This window comes from Cupressus sempervirens, chromosome 3 (assembly GCF_028749045.1).
Source record: "Cupressus sempervirens isolate cs-2001-9-10 chromosome 3, ASM2874904v1, whole genome shotgun sequence".
NCBI classification, from domain to species: domain Eukaryota; kingdom Viridiplantae; phylum Streptophyta; class Pinopsida; order Cupressales; family Cupressaceae; genus Cupressus; species Cupressus sempervirens.
Window position 1 is genome coordinate 90,568,003 of NC_143120.1, and position 16,965 is coordinate 90,584,967.

Genomic DNA, 16,965 nt, shown 5'->3' on the forward strand with positions numbered 1-16,965 from the left:
CATTTATTAGCTATTTGTATCATCCTTTTTTCTTCCACAACAGTTAAATAGAGACTCTTGCATCAACAGTTCTAGGCAAGTGGAAGCCTAGCAGAGTTCAAATATTAGCAATACAGTACCATAATTTAAACATCACAATGAGAGAATGTTTAATTAAAACTGGCTGGAGAGATAATCTTTGCAAATAAGAGGGTACGGATAAGATTCAACTTGTAGTTTCTTTAGGTATTGCTTATTGTTATTCTTAACCTTGAAAAAAGTTAGCAAATTTGCTTGAGAGTTGATGTAAAATAACTTCATGGTTAGAATTCCTTCAAAAGCTTTGAAAGTCAATGTATGAAATTTAAAATTCAAATGTTTTCTTACCTTTTTCTTTTTATTTTATGACTATTTTCATGTTATTCCAGATGTTTTTTGGGTGTGTTTTCTTTGAACTAAAGACAGATTAAAGCTTATTTTTCCAATTTGTTATTTGATATTATTAATTTTATTATCTTACAATATTGATTAGCCTGAAGTTTTTCACCCTTAGTAAATTGGAATTTACATTGTTGGATTTCTTTGATATCATTTTAAAAAATTGCGGAACACAAGGAAATATGTTACAAGACAGAAGTATTTCAGGTGATGAACTTAAAAGTTGACAGAACCACATGTTTGGAAATCAATAACAAAAGTCAACAAAAATATTACAAACCACCATTTACAACATAGTTAGGTAAAACTCCCTTGTTCGTCAGGTGTTTCCCAAAACAGGAACATCCCGGGAACAGAAACAAGACACCGTTTCAGATTTTTTTTTTTAATGGGGAGATTCTAGGAACATCCCATGCAAAATTCTCCCATTTGTTGAGAGCCAAGCTGTCCTGTCCCAGTGTTGTTCTAACATTCCCCAGAGCCAAATAATTTTCCAGCATCAATGAAACATCTTACATGACAGCCTTTCTGAGAAAGGTAAGTTGTGGACACACTTGGGACAACTGAGAGTGGCAAAAGTTAAAATCTTGATATCAAAACAGAGTATTGAAGCTATATGACAGACAAAGAGTGAAGGTTACAAACTTAGATGGTTTTTATTTATATTCTTGCACGTTATTTGTCATATTGCTGATTCTTCTAGATGCTTAAAACTATTTTTAATGAAACAAACTTAATAAAATATAAGCTCTTCTTTCTTTTAAGTATTGCTTAGAAGGGTTCCAAAGCTTGGTATTTCAGTCCTAGGCTCCTTTCTCACAATGCTCTTTAATAGAGTAGTTTCAACTGGCTTCCTTGAGTCATGGTCACAGCATATTATCTATCCAATTCATAAGTCTGGACCAGACTTAGACCCCAGCAATTACAAGACCATCATGGTTGGGCACACTTTTGCCAAACTCTACGCCACTATGCTAAACACTATATTATCTAAGGAGCTTGATCAGCGATGCTTTTGGGCTAGAGGTCAGGTTGGATTTCATACAAATTTTCAGACCATGGACACATTTTGACTCTACAAACCATCATTGAGGAGGCTCGACACTGCTCAACAAAAGTTTATTGTTGCTTTGTAGACTTTCGCAAAGCCTTTGATTTTGTTCCTCGGGCAACTCTCTTCCAAAGACTTAGGACTACTGGGATTTCTAAGGTTCTCTTGATGCCTATTATGAGACTATATGAGAGTGTTGTGGGCAGATTCGGGACTCCACAGGGATTTTTGGATCCTATTCAAAGTACCATTAGGGTGAAGCAGAGCTACCCTCTCTCCCCCACTCTTTGCACTATCTATATTGACGAGCTCGAGGCCTTCCTCCAAGATTTCTCACTCCTTGGCAATGGCTGCTACTTACACCAAGCTTTGATCTCCATTCTCTTATTTGCAAACGATGTGTTTCTCCTAGCTTCTTCCCCCGAGGGGCTACAACGGCTTCTAGAATGGGTTCGCCTCCTTTTGTGACCACTTCCAGGATGCCACAACTAGGATGTCCCTTCTAGACTCTTTGGTCAATCCAACTGTCCTCTATGGCTCTATTGTATGGGGTCCCTCCTCTTGGAGTCTGGTTAGGCTTCAGTTGAGAGAGTCCAGACTCTTTCTCTTTGGTGCATTATTAGATGTCATTGGTCCACACCACACTGTATCGTTTTGGCTGAGTTTAGGGCTCATCCTTTTCAATTAGGGACTATTTTTTATTTGGTTTGGTTTCTTCGCCGGCTTTGGAGCTTCGCTAACCCTACCGAGAGTCGTAAAAAATATTCCTACTTGGCCTACTGCTCTTCCAAGGGGATCACAGGATCTGATCTTGATGGCAGGTCTTAATGTTGGTTTTCCCAAGCCTCTGCCCTTCTTCGTTCGGTTGGTATTGCGATGGATCGCCTTCCCACTTTCAATTCTCTCTAAACGCCACTGCTCACCTCCTGCCACCTCAACAAGAGTTGAATGAGCAAGTTAAACTTGAAATGTATAGTCAATGTATTACTACAACTTGGAGTAACCCTCTGAGGGGGCTTCACTCGAGGATGGCCTTCTATGCTGAGCACGTACTTGATATCCAGGACAGGGTCATTATGTGCCCTCGGTACCTCACTCATTGTTGGACTTATGCCCTTCGCACCTCCCTGGGATCTTTTAGAGTAGGTTCTCATTGGCTACATAACCAAACTAACCACCAGGTCAACAGAGGACAAGATCTACTGCCTTTGCCCCCTTGGAAAGGTGGAGACTAAGACCCATTTTGTTTTCCATTGCAGAGGAGGTTCTATTGCTTGTTCAAGGAGTGCAAGCCCCTTTCTTCATTCTTTAGATACATTGACCAACGATGTCTTGCACTTTATCTCTAGGTGACCTTACACCTTCATGATCACACTCTACAACTTCAATGCCCATCAAGACAAATTCTTCAGCATCTCATCACCTCCTTCACACCCCTGGCTCCTACATGGGGGACAAAGCGGTCTCTCTACCCTATTTCAAGTCACACCAGAATTGTGAGGCCCTGTAGAGGACACACTCAGCAGTGTCACCCTACTTCCAACAGGTCCCAGAGGTGACGATCTAGGGCACCTTCTCATCCTAGATCGTACCCTTTTGTTATGGACTACTTCTCATCTGTGAGGAGTATTTAGTTTGCTCTTCGTTTTGTTCTTTTGCTTTCATGCTCTTTTTGCGGACACTATTTGGCATAGATGGACTACTGGTAAAGTATTCTCCGAGTTGCAAAAATTGGTCAAGTTTTCTAGCTTGGCGAGTTTTATGACTTTTATTGGCGCCAAAAACTTGCAGGCTTTTTGGCAAGAACTTGTTGAGTACTTGTTGAGTTTTTGTTAAAAACTCGGTCATAATTTTAAAATAGCAGTTAAAGGCAAAAAATCGCCCAAATCAATTTCATTTCTCATTTCTTCACTTAAATTTTGCTGAGAGAGGAAAAGTCTTCCAAACACTTGCAAACTAATTTGGATTGATTTGAAGCAGACTTGAGGTAGATTTGAAGCACATTTGCAGCGGGTTTGGAATGGAGTTTTTAAACAGGCGGGCTATGGAGGACGGTGTAGATTTGGTTTCACATTGGATGACATTGAGTTGTATGAGTAGTCACTGCTAGTCCCAGGAGAAGCTAGACGCAAAGCTATATCTAGGATTGAGGGCAAGACACACAAATTGAGTTAAACATACTGAGCAAGAAGGCAATCATGGTTAATGCAAACTTCTAAGATTAGACCCTCTAGTTCTACCTCTCCCTTAGTTTTTATTAGAATTAAGAAGAGGAAGATGTAATTGGAATGATGTATTTACGTTTAGTTTTACATAAATTATTTACTATTTTGCTTTCAGCTATGAGTCTGCCTTAGGAGAATGCGATTTTGTACCCACTTTGTGTTTAAATATATATCTAGACTAAGCTTGTTTCTTTTATGTTCTCGTTTATTGACTCATTGGATGTATCTTCTCATTCAATTTTGCAAAAAAATGCATTTCTAATTAAATTTAAGCAATTTTTTAAGTTGTTGAGCTTTTGCTGTAAACTGGCCGAGTTTCCCCCATATTTCATTTTCAGACCTTGGTAAGTTTTTGGCTTTGGCGAATTTTCTAACTATGCTATTCGGTGCTCCCCTAACTGGTGTATTCCTTTTGTACTATTCTCAGTCCCTTGGTTCCGTTTGGATCACAAATTCGAGCGGGAATTGGAATTCAGAATTCTCAAAAATTCCTAATCCACTGTTTGGGTCTGCAAAATGGGAATTGGAATTTGGCAAAATGTGGATTCGGTATCTTCATTTGACCCCCAAAACAAGAATTTCATCTCCCCTCAAAATAATTATTATTTGGAATTCTTGTTTTAATTCCCATTTTTTAAAAATGAGGATTTCAACTAAAGTGAAATTTAATTGGGTTTGACATCTGGATGCCCATTTGGGAGCACCTATTTTCGCACATATTTTTGAAATTTAATTGAGTTGTAACCAAGAGAGTGAGGAGATTCAAAAAATGACACCCTTTACATCTACTTCAAGCACCCTTTGAACGCCATTTTGTAAAAATTAGTAGGTGTCGCTTGAAGAAATTAGAAAGATTATTGCAAAAATTGGTATGAATGCAATTTTTTTTAAACTAGGGGAAAATTTTCAGCTATTGTTGCACTTGCTCATATGTTTGGATTAAATAAAATAACTACTACCGCACATATCTAATTTCTTTCGTCTTTCTTTTAACTTTTTCTTGAATTTTTATTTTGCAATGAACATCGATATTTTCAACATGTGTGGAATTGGAAGCACCATGAAGAGGTCTTTGAACAAATTAATGATATGAATCGCCTTTCTCACTGTAACTTTAATATTCAATTTTTGAACCAAATAGGCTTGGAAAAACAAATTCCGAATATCAAATATTTTTGGGTTTGAACCAAACAGTCCCAAAATAAATTCCAAAAACCGTAATCTGGATTTCAAGTTCCAGAATCCCAAATCAAGGATTTTAAATTCCAATTCCTAAATAATATTCCAGCAACCAAATGGGCCCTTAGACCCTTATTGGTCTCTAGTTGGACATCAATAAATTTATCGTATCTTATCCTGATGCTTGGAAATGTTGTAGTGAGCATGGTTCTACCAACAATTCTGTTTTTCTCAATTTTGAGGTATTGCCACATATTTAAGCGTATAGGTTGAAATAGAACCATGAGTGAAGACTTGGCCTTTGTCAAATGTCATTTATTGCTCATAGTTCTATCTTGTTCTGTTTGAAATGTGGTAATTGTTTGTCTAGACTCTAAATTATGGCTAGACCTTGCCAAGTGAAAAGCAATGATATAGGTATATGAAAATATCCATGATAAATTATAATAAAAATAATTGTTTTATATAAAGAACAGATTCCTTGTTGTTAATTAGTCTCTGTCAAGCATCAGAAACTAAGAACTGAACTTGGTTGCAAATTCATTATCATTGGTGGTTTTATGAGATCTCATTGACAAGCAAGATGAATCACAAACTGCAATCTGAAATGTTGATACATAAAAAAGGAATGTGGTCATTTCCAAAAAACACAGGATACAATATAATGGATTGTGGAAAACTACTATCTTCAAGCAAGATTAAATTATCATGATGCAACTTCAAGCAAGAAGAAATTATCATGATGCAATATAATTATTAAATTTATTATATAGGTAAAATACATGCTAAGCATAACATTCTAAATCTGTATATGGTTAGTATAAAGTATAAAACTAAATGGATAACGAATGATAAATTTATTATAACACATTCTGTGATTAGCATTTTTCAACACATTATAATAATTTAAAGTTTTAAACATTTATGATTAGTATAAAATAAAATCAAAAAATAGCTATAGAAAACAATTTTATATGCATGAATATAATTGTATATTAGAATTAATAGCCATCTCCTCACTATCCCCAAACGTTTTTGAGTGCTGTATTTAACATAATAAACTTTTAAAAGAAGCCATTGATTTTTTTACACAGTATGATGCTACAATGCATTTTTCAGTGCTCCTGGATGGAACTCTAGAATTTAAAGATTCAATTTGCAATCACGGAGAGGATTGGTTGAGAATTACAAGTTGATTCAGTCTAGGAATCAACACCAAACTAAACGCTATATAGTCATCAAGACTCATTCACCGAGCTGCTCCAGCCCCTATAACTTGACTTAAAACAAATTGTGTGCCAAACATTCCTGAGATTTGCAGAGCTTCTTTTGAATGTAGAATATGCTTGTCTGTTTTCAGATGGAATGAATTACACTCATTGCTCAAGATTTTGTATCTTTTAAAGGCACGACATTTTCAGTGAAATTTACTAGTAGATTACAATTATTTAAGTTTTCTGATCAATTTGTTGGACAGATCAAGGGGCAAGTCAAGCCGATGAATTTTATTTAACTTAACAAGATATAAGAAATGGGCCTAGATTTTACATTATTTTTAGCATCTAACTGTTAGACTTTTTCTAGTTTTAACTTACACTAACTACTTTCCATATTTTCCACCAGTAATAATTACAGCTTGAAATCAAACAAAAGATTCAATTTGTGCACGACTACAGAGATGAATCAGTATAAATGAGATCTAGATTTGGCTAACAACATCAAACAATGTAGTAGGCTGAGCATTACCGACATTTTAATTTGCTTCAAGAGTTAAAATTCAATTCATATCAGTTATGTAATTATACACCAAGACTCCAAAATTTTATAAATCTTTAAAAGGTAGTTTATTAACTGTTCAGCAACAGTATACAGAGGGTTTGCTTCTGTTAAATGTATTGGTATAATTGTTTTAATTTCCGTTTTTCTAAGTAAAGTTGCTCCACATTATGAAATAGAATGAGCTCAAGTGCTATGATCAGACAATTCATTGTGGAGGCCCATGTTCAAATCTCCAAAAGAAATGCTTCATCCTCATATGGTATATGTTGAATGTTCAATCAGGCAAACATCTGTAACCAGTTCTTCGTGTGGGATACCCCAAACTATGAGGCCAGGTGAAACTCCTGGGTCATGGTTTAAAAGCTGAAAGACAACCCTGAGAAGGAAATTTACCAATAAAATATAATGTAATAGTGTTGCTCCACAGCTTTGTATTCAGAGGAACCAATAGATCAGAAGCCTGCTATTCAAAGGGAAAAATAAAGCAGAGACCCTGGGTCTATACACAACTACTCCGGAATCTAGGTTATTATAACTCTTCAGTAAGACTAAAAAGAGGACATTTTTGTCCAGTGTATTTGTGAGATGGCAATAGCTCAAGTTCTTCTGAACAGAATTACATCATATTGTCAAATGGGATAAACTAAAGTGTTACATATCAGAGATACAATAGAAAAGACCAGTGTTCAAATTTTCAAAAAACATATCAAAATCTTCCCATATAGGTTGAATAATGAATTGGATATCTGAATAATTGCCATTACCAATTATCGGTGCAGGATAACCCAATCTATGAAACGAGGTGCAAAACCCTGGTCATGGCTTGTGAACTTAGGTCAACCATGCCAAGATAATTCACCAGTTAAATGAACTAACATATTGCGACTACATATATTTGTATTCAGAGGAGCAAACAGAGAAGAGGACTGCGACTCTAAGGAGCAAAAAGAGAAGAGGCCCTGGGGTTTGTATTAATTTACATCAATATTACATTTTTGGATTTTCCAATATTCGTGTACAGAGGTTCAAAAAGCCAATATGTCCAAAACATCAATTGCCAAACAAATTCAGAGATACAAATCAGCATAAAACAGGCCTCGATTTAGCTACATATTTAAAGATTCATATGATTACACTGTCCATCTCCCATTTTGGTAATTTTATAAGACTGGGCCATTCATTACTTCGACAAAACAAAAAAATGAAACATTTTCAGTGATATGTATCATTTCAAGCTATCGTGGGCATAATCAGCAGATTGATAGAATGAGTTATAGTTTTAATTTAACCAGACGCCCTCTGTTTTACATAATTTTATGACAAGCTGCGTTCCTTTGCACCAGTACGCCTTGTTACGACTTCACTCCAGTCACTAGCCGGCTAGCAATAAACACATTCGTCTGAGAATAAGAGAAGATTCTACTGCCAAGCAAATACGGAAATCTTATTTGACACAATCAACAACGGCCATAAATTGGCATGTATTGCCGATATTATACGGCTCTTACTGAGTAAAATGCATTTTAAGTATTTTCACGTATTTTAAATTGAACTAACTCAGAACCTCTCGGCTAATGCAACCATAATTGAATCTCGGCATATTTTCGATACATGTATTAGTGAGATGCATTAGTTCGAAGTATCTCCAGAAATCACTCGAAGATTCGTATCTAGATCAGCTTTAATTCGACAAGCAATAAGGAGAAGTCTTCATTTTCATATAATTTGATGCTGCATTGCATCTCCCCATATTCATGTACACGGCTTTGAAAGAGCAGAGGATTCGATTGCGGCGCTGCTACAGTGAAAGATATTAATCAAAGATTTCTACTAAAGGTTCTTGTCGGAATTGGATTCCGCCGAGCAGGTAAAGCAAAGTAATTCTATTTTGTTAAGCGAACTTTAGGAATATCTCCTCGGTTTTACATAATATGTCCTCGGTTTTACATAACTTCACGAGAAGTTACATTTTGCACTGACATTAAATTTGGTCGCAGACGCACAAAAGATTCAACTAACGCGCACGTACAGAAACTTAATTTAGCAAAAATGAGGGCTAGATTTAGCTAAAAAATCTCACCGAATTCTCTAAGACGGGGGTCCTTCGGATCTGTAATGGCGTCACAGGCTGCGGCCAAATCAATATTCCCATCATTTCGAACCTTCCAGTTCTTGTGGAACAAACGGTCCTCCCAGGGCCACTTCTTTGCCTCCTTCAACAACTTCTCGTCCTCAGACATTGTTTAACCAGCAATCTTTAAATACACCCCCACAAATCCTCAGTACAAAGCCTAATTTTATTTCTTCCGCGATAATTTATGTCCACATTCCCTACTAAACTCCATTTCACAGTTTCAATTCCGATCCACCACAATGTAGATCGAGCCCTGCCTCGATCACTAAGAATTGAGCATACGTCGACCAATTTGAGCTCGGAAATACGGCTACCGCACCCAAATTTTGCACAGAATCCGAATTCCAGACTGGATCCGTAACATCAACCGCCGATCTGCCCCTAATTGTTTAAAGATTTCGCGATCTATAGCTCGCGGCGAGATTCGAGTAATTCATGGACACGCTGAGAGCCCGAGAAAATGTCATTATTTTCACACCTATTAACCCCACGAGTAAAAGCTCAGACTGAGGCAGCCACAATCGACGGTGACATTTGAAGATCAAGTGTGTTGACCGTCCGATCTGCAAAAGTGCGAAGGAATTACGTAAAGGGTGGGGCTAAAGTAGACGTGAAGGATAGATATATAACCTGTCAGTTAAACATTTATATCTGCCTTTTTTCTGGTGAGGGACATTACCGGTTGTATCCGGTCAGGGGTAGTGAATGACGAATGAGATTGTGACACGTTTGCGGAAGCCGATTGAGATGGGTGGAGGAACTGGCTGCGACACAGTGCCTGCCCGTGACTAGGATTGAAGGGATGTCACGGGACCCTCTGGGACTGTCGCGGGCAACGGGCAGCTTGTTGTGCTTGCCCTTTCCCCTCTTCATTACTTGGGCCCCACGTTTGAGCTTTCTTTCCATTTCATTGCTAATTTGGAGGTGACCTTTTTGGGGTTAGGAGGGCTCCTCGGAACGGTTTTATGCATACGGCCTACTATTCCATGTCTCGTTCGAGATTTTACTAGAGAGATTATTCATTTAATATATTTGGTACGGCAGCTTTGGCATTTTGTATAAATGAAAAATGAATTATTATTCTTGACGATGACAATGCATTAAAAATATATATATAGATCCATGAGGCTACTTTTCGTAAATGTAGAACAAAGGTTGATTTTTCTAAATATATGGATCCATGGAGGCTAATATATAGATACATAGATCCATATAGGCCATACCATAAAAGAGATGCTAGTTTTTTTTTGGTAGATTCAAACTAGTATAAAGGGACCTTAAGATGTAGGTAGATTTTCAAGGTGAAACAATCAAGAAAGAAATTGTTTATGATCCTTTCAAAAATAGTTGAAAATAGTGATAACATTGTTGGACTAATTGTCAATGTTCTCTTTTAGGATTCAAGTCATGGCTTAATCGCCTCTTGTGTTCTATAAGTCTAGTGGGTGTATAAGACATTGATGGGTCAATCTTTTGGTGCAACGACAACCTTAGCTTGTAACAAGTGGTATTAGAGCTTGATCACAGGATTGAATCTCCTCGAATAACATTGAGGGGGAGACTTTTGGACTAACTATTAGTATTCCCTTTTAGGATTTGTGGCCTGGTTAAATTATATCTCGTGTTCTATAAACCTAATGGTTGTGTCGAGCATTAACAAGTCGATCTTTTGGTGCAACAACAACCCTAGCTTGTAGCAAATGCAACCTCAAAAGTATCTCATGTTGTCAATAATCAATCAAAGCAATCTGGGAATGAACAATAGAAGGAAGAGGACTTTTTAGTATAAGAGGAAAACAAGGTAGAGAAAATTAAAACCAACATAACCAAATGTGGATGAGAAGAAAATGGAGGATAGATGGTGTGATCAAAAAGGTGTATATAGTTCTACTACCTCTCTACTTCTATGGTCTTCTAAATTATGTATAGATGAGTTAATGTTGTTGAAAGAGCATGTAGACTGCATAGAAACAAAGGAGCAACTCAGTGAATCTTAGTTAAAAGAAATTACATATATCAGTAAGAAAATGGAAGAAGAAAACAAAATACTTAAAGAGGAAGTCATAAAACTTCAAGACTCAATGGAAAGGAGACAAGACGAGATAAGTATTATAAAATAAGAGTTACCCAAAGCTAGAACAGCAAAGGAAAGTTGAAAGTCGCAAAGAAGTAGCAACACAAAATATATGGAATAAATTTAATTAGCAAAGAATAATGTTAGGATGAAAGAAAGTATTTTAAAGGATTTATTGGTGTAAATACGTATTTACTATTTACACTTACTTAAGTTTACTTAGGTTAATGCATTATTTTATTATTTTGTATTATTTTATTATTTTATTTTGTGAGACACTTAGCAGTTTGCACACTTTTTTGAGTTGTCATGTTGACAACACAGAAGTACGCAACTGTGAGGCCTCACCCCGACCCATCGAAGCATAGTGATACATTACTATTATTTTGATATTCACGACTCGAGATGTCGAGACATTATCTGATGCTTACATACTTTATTTATTTCATGTTGTGTGATGTTACTTTTAGATATATTTGATGATTGTCATTTAATGTTTCATGTATATGTATGTTGATGAAATCAGTAAATGTAGGATTGAGACTTTGATTTAAGAGATTTTAAATGATTAAGAATTAAGCAAGATGAAGAAACCCTTATTGATGTATGTTTTAATTTATGTGAAATTCTGATACGTATACATTTATGTACATGTGATTTTACGGGACTACTGATGTGTGCAATGAGTGTGCAGATATTTAGCCGAGAAACTCTACGGAGGAACAGAACTAATCTCCTTGTGCTAATTTTGGAGACCTTGTTGTTTGTAATTCACGTATTGTCTTGTGAGATATATGTATGTATTTTCTTCGTTCAGTGAATGTTGATGTTCGTAATTATGTTCTTTCAGTGTCGCTTGACACTCGTAAAATGTTTATGTGCTTCAGTGGTTGTTTAGGGTTAGTTGCTTAACCTTTGGACCCAAGTTGGTTTAGTTGGTGTCAGTTTGCTAATTAGGTTCTTAATCGAGGTTAGTCATCCCTTAATTTGGATTAGTGTTTTACTTGCATGTTAGAGTAGTTAGAAGGTCCTATTTTATTCCTAGATTTTATTTGGCTCTAAACCTCTTTCCTAAGGCTTAAAACTTGATATATTTATACCCAAAGGGTATGGGTATGGGTTAGGGGTCTTTTCCAACCCCTAAGCCCCTTTTTTTGACTTTTGAAGTCACTCAAAAAGTCTCTTTTTGCCTTTGTGCGAAAATTGACCATGGTTATCTTGAGTTACCTCACCTCATCTCCACTTAGGATTTAACCATAGTGTAGGTTGAGTTAGGAGTTTCTACAATTGCTAGTGGGTGGAAATAGTTATTGCCCCTTTTGGTGGTTGAGTTTGAGGCTTATTTAGAGGCCCTTCTTGGACTTGTGGAGGTTGTTACCCAATCTCTACATTTAGAGAGGAGTTCTTGAAGATTGAAGGAAGGAAGTGGAAACTCTACTCAAACTTGTTCTTTGCCATTACCTCTTTGTGAAGGTAGGAAATTCTCATCTCCCTTATTCAGTTTTTATGTTTTGTTTCATGCTCATGCTACTTTGTTGTTGTTTCAATGTTTGTATGGTTGTGGGTATGTTGGGAAGATTTGAAAATCATGTTATTTTGGTTGTTTTCCTTTCATGTTTATGTTTGCAATTTTGAGATTTTCCTTGCATGGGTATTTTGGTATTACTCACCCTTGGAGAGGGCAGAAGTGACCAATTTTGGGAAAGGTCTGTTTAGTTGGACTCCAACTAGTGTAGAGTCTCTTCTCAGGATGAGAAGAGGGAGAAAGAGTAGGGTGTTATGGGCCCCTACCCGTCAGCACAAACCTCGTATGAGTATGGCATTTCTAAATGGAAGAACGAAAGTTCTTGATAATTAGCCCCGATTGGGCATCTGTTTGGGTGTTGTGCTCGACTTCTCCTAGTTGGAAGAATCCACCTTTCCCTAGTGTTGATTTATTGTAGATCTTGTTGTGAAAACCTTGTATAAATATGCATGTTTTGAATTGTTCTTGGTCATGCTTTTGGTCACCTGATCAGATTATGTTTCTTCCATGGTTCTAGAAATGAGTTGCAGAAAACATTATAAATCCCTTGTTTAGGGTCATGAAGAAAATTTGATTAAATTGTTGAAATTTGGGATTGAGATCCTATTGTAAATTGTATTTTTAAACCTTGTTGTAATTGGCAATGAAGCCGAGTTTTCTTCCTGATTCTTTCCCGGCTGAGCCTTTGAATCAGGTTTGCCAATAAAATTGGTGTTTGAGTATAATTGCATGTCATGTGATTTAATTGTAAATTTTTATTAGATGGATGCATATCAAAATAAGATGTAATGGTGATGGTTTAAATTTAGCAAAATTTTCAAGTTCCTTATATGATTCAAAATGAAAACTATGTTGAGGAAAGAGAAAATTAATAATTATGATTTATAGTTCAATTCAAAGTTGTTTGAGAAATCAATAAATCCATGGTTTAAATCCATTCCAATATGTAAATCCATACTTAGAAAAATTTAAGACAAAAAGGAAAAAAATGTGTCAAGAGAGCAAAAAAAAAACTCTCTGGATTTTGTATGGGGAGCAATTTAAATGCTCCCCCTTGAGACAAAGAATCTAATAGATTCTCTTATTATCCTCTTGCTATTTGAATATTGTTTGTTTTAAATTAAAAATAATAATAGAATAAACAAAGAAAAAAGAAATAAATAAATAAATAAGAAACTTCAATACCCTAAATATCTATTTTCTCACCTATAAATTTTTTTAACATCAATGCAAAACTTTCTTCCTTGGACGCCAATATAGAGGAGAGAATTAAAAATGTTTTAAATTTTGCAAGTCCTTGGTCATCTCATGGGATGACGTCACCTCCTTGTCCCATCAATTTGGGCGCAGTATGCAAATGGGAGAAAGAGTAAATCTTTTTTTTAAAAACATTCAATAGTCATCATAGTGATGACGTCACCGGTCACATCCACTTTGTTGTAGAATTGGAAAAGTTTTAACTTGGGGTTGACGTGTTAATCAAGACATTTTTTTTAAAAACCCTCCTCCACCTTGTTTAGCGCCCAACTTGGGCTCTGTTGCCATACGTTGATGGGCCAAGAGGACAGGTCTGACCTGCGTGGGGCAGCGCACCCTGCTTGGGGATGCACCCAAGCAAGTGGGGCATAGGGTTTAGATTGGGGTTAGGGGGGGTAGAGATAGGTGTTAGTTTGGGGGTGCGGTTAGAAGGTAGGTTAGTTTAGTTAGATTTACTTTAGTTAGTATTTTTTTTATGGTTTGTTTTTATTTTATGTTATGTTAAAAGTTAGTAAAAATTAAGTTATTAGAATTTAAGGATTAGTTTAAAATAATATTTGTTTCTTTTTAGTTAATTTTAGTATTAGATGTATTAGTATTATTTAGTTTTATTTTTTGGTAATTATTATTATCAATGGAAATACCTTAATTAAGTTAGATTGTCAATCTAAATGTAATTATATCTTTATGACTAATTTATCGTTTTGATAGACGTTGATCTTTAATAGGCTAGTTCCTTTAACTTTAGGAAGTTTTTTTTTAATCTTTAATGAGGTATAGTTTTACGCAATATTGTAATTAGTATGTTTTATTTCTTTATTTAGTAATGTTAGTATGGTTTGTTTTTTTTATAGATTACAAAGTTAATTGATATTTTTATTTAGAAATAAAGTTTAAGTTTGTTATGATATTTAAGAATGGATTTAAATAATATTGAAATCTTAATCTGAGTTTAATGGTGGATGAAATGTTACTTTAATTAGATGATATCCTTTAGTGCAAAAGTTTCAAAAATTTTGTGTTTTTGCCCTCGTAGTTTGGGCGTGACAGCAACTCTATTTTAGCACATGGTGTCTACAACACTAGAGTTTGCATCATTCATTGAGTTGTCATGTAGACAACACAGCTATTCACACTCCCTTTTTAGCACATGTTGTCTATAACATCGATTTGCGTGTTACACCCTTGTAAGCTTATCCTCTCATCATCGTACTTACTTTTGTGCTTAGTGGAGGATAACCCATATCTAGTGGACATGTGCCTAATTGTATGACTTATCATGTAGTTGATTCTGAGCTATTCTAGATGCATCTCATAGGCCTTTATATACAGGCACTCCTAGTGTATGTTAACACATATTGAATGAATATATCGTCATTCTAATCATATTCTCTCTTTTTGGTCTATAGTTGTGCTTGTGTTTGAGTCCTTAGTTCTTAGGTGAATTTTTTCCTAAGGCAAATTCTTACATGGTATCAAAGCTTGGAGATTTTCTCACCACATAGTCGTTCAAGACCATTGTTGCTTCAACACCTCGACCTGAATTTAGAGAATTGCAAAAATTGGGAGAGTCTAGAGCTAGATCTAACCTCGCCATTATGTTCAAAACGCTAATTTGGTGAAGATCAACTATAAACTTAGCTACCCTAGGCCAAAGTTGACTGTGAGGCAAAAAAAAAATTGCAAATCGACACCCAGAGGCCCTGATTTGCAATTCGGGTATGGTCATTTGCAGATCTATTTGATTAATTTTTCAAGTTTGTAGTTTTATTCTCTACAATTTTATTTTCATCTATCTTATTTTGAAAAAAAATTACCCTTCGAGCAACCAGCAAAGAATTTTTTTTTTGCAGAACCGCGCAGTCACACCCCGGCTCTATAGCATGGCATATTCCTTTTGGCGCAGGGAATATTCTTTTTCACAATCGACATATTCTTGATAATCTCAGCGACCAAGACTGGACTATACATAACCGGTGAGAGCCTCAATTGGTGATTGCTCAAGCCCAACACAAGTAGCATTTGTTTTAATATTTCAGCAGCATCCTTTTTAAAATACCCACTTCACCACTCTCAGGTGAATGTGGGATTATCCTTACCTGTTTCGACAAGCATAACAGTCTTCCCAACGCCCATGAATTTGAACCCATGATAGACTCCAAAACCTTATAGATTTTCAGCAATCGCACTGTAATATCCCTATCAAAATCTGATTGAAACTTGCTATATTTGCTTTTAGGAATTTTGTCAAACACTTGTACAACAAAGGGATATATGACTGATTTTATTTTTAGAATAAGAAAGATGACTTCTAATATCATAGGATGACTGAAAAAGACTTCTCTTTCGCTTAGTCTACACCTAACATGAAATACAACTCTTTTTGTTTTTTCTTGATGCAATATATGGCATATATTCAATGCAAATTAACACTTATAGCCAAGTGACATTATGTCAAACAGTTGGCATGCAAACTAACATTATATTTCAAACTTCAAAATTGATATTTTGCTGATATAAAAATTTTGATATAAAATCAGGTTACAATGCCTTCAACAATCTAACTGGACTGCCCATACAAAACCATGTAGATGTACTTTCAGATAATGCATAAACATGAAGATAAAATGAAGGGAACCTGAGATTGGTAGGCAAATCATAATCTATCATGCACTATAGTAGATGGGTCATGCACTGTAGCAGATGGGTATAAACTTTCTAATATGCCTCTGAATCAGCTACTTAACTCCTTCCAAAGTGCAGATAAAATGAGGGCATCGAATGTCCTTTAAAACTAAAGTATATCTTCTTCATGAATTGTTGCAAAAACTCAGTAAGCTCCAATGAGATGACTAAAATGTCACCTCCAGCAAATGCAACAATACTAGCTTATAGTTTCACAGCCTTAAAGTTGCCAATCAAAGAGATTTATTGTTCCTAATGACTGAAATGTCCTGCAGAAACCCTTGGCTCCACAAGTGCACAAGCAATGTCAATATCAAATTTGGATGCCCTATAATGAGGCTCTCTCCTCTATTTATTCTATTAAACAAGTGAACAAGCAATGTCAATATCAAATCTGGATGCCCTACAATGAGGCTCTCTCCTCTATTTATTATATTTCTTCCCCACTTCTAGAAGAATCATAAATATTATTTTATTGCACTTTTCTAGAAGCTTCCTCTTTTCCAACAATAATTAGTTGTGCTTCTAGAAGATTCCCTTTTTATAATATAATATTATTTTAGTGACTTATGATTTAATATTTATTTTAGTCACTTTTTAATTAAATTAATTAAATATAAAGTCACCTTTTAATTATTA

At 35.6% G+C, this 16,965-nt stretch overlaps 1 protein-coding gene across 2 annotated transcripts in view; it reads right to left on the reverse strand.

Moving 5' to 3' along the window:
- The window catches only part of LOC149564921 (protein MOR1-like), a 102,297-nt gene extending 92,893 nt beyond the window's left edge, over positions 1–9,404 (reverse strand). Inside the window, exon 1 of one of the 2 annotated variants that reach the window (XM_089818458.1) lies at positions 8,732–9,404. In XM_089818458.1, coding sequence (XP_089674584.1) covers positions 8,732–8,891 — 160 coding nt within the window. In that variant the 5' untranslated portion in view covers positions 8,892–9,404. The remainder of the gene's footprint in view (positions 1–8,731) is intronic. The other variant, XM_089818459.1, reaches the window with a different exon arrangement.
- Positions 9,405–16,965: the final 7,561 nt, after the last annotated feature.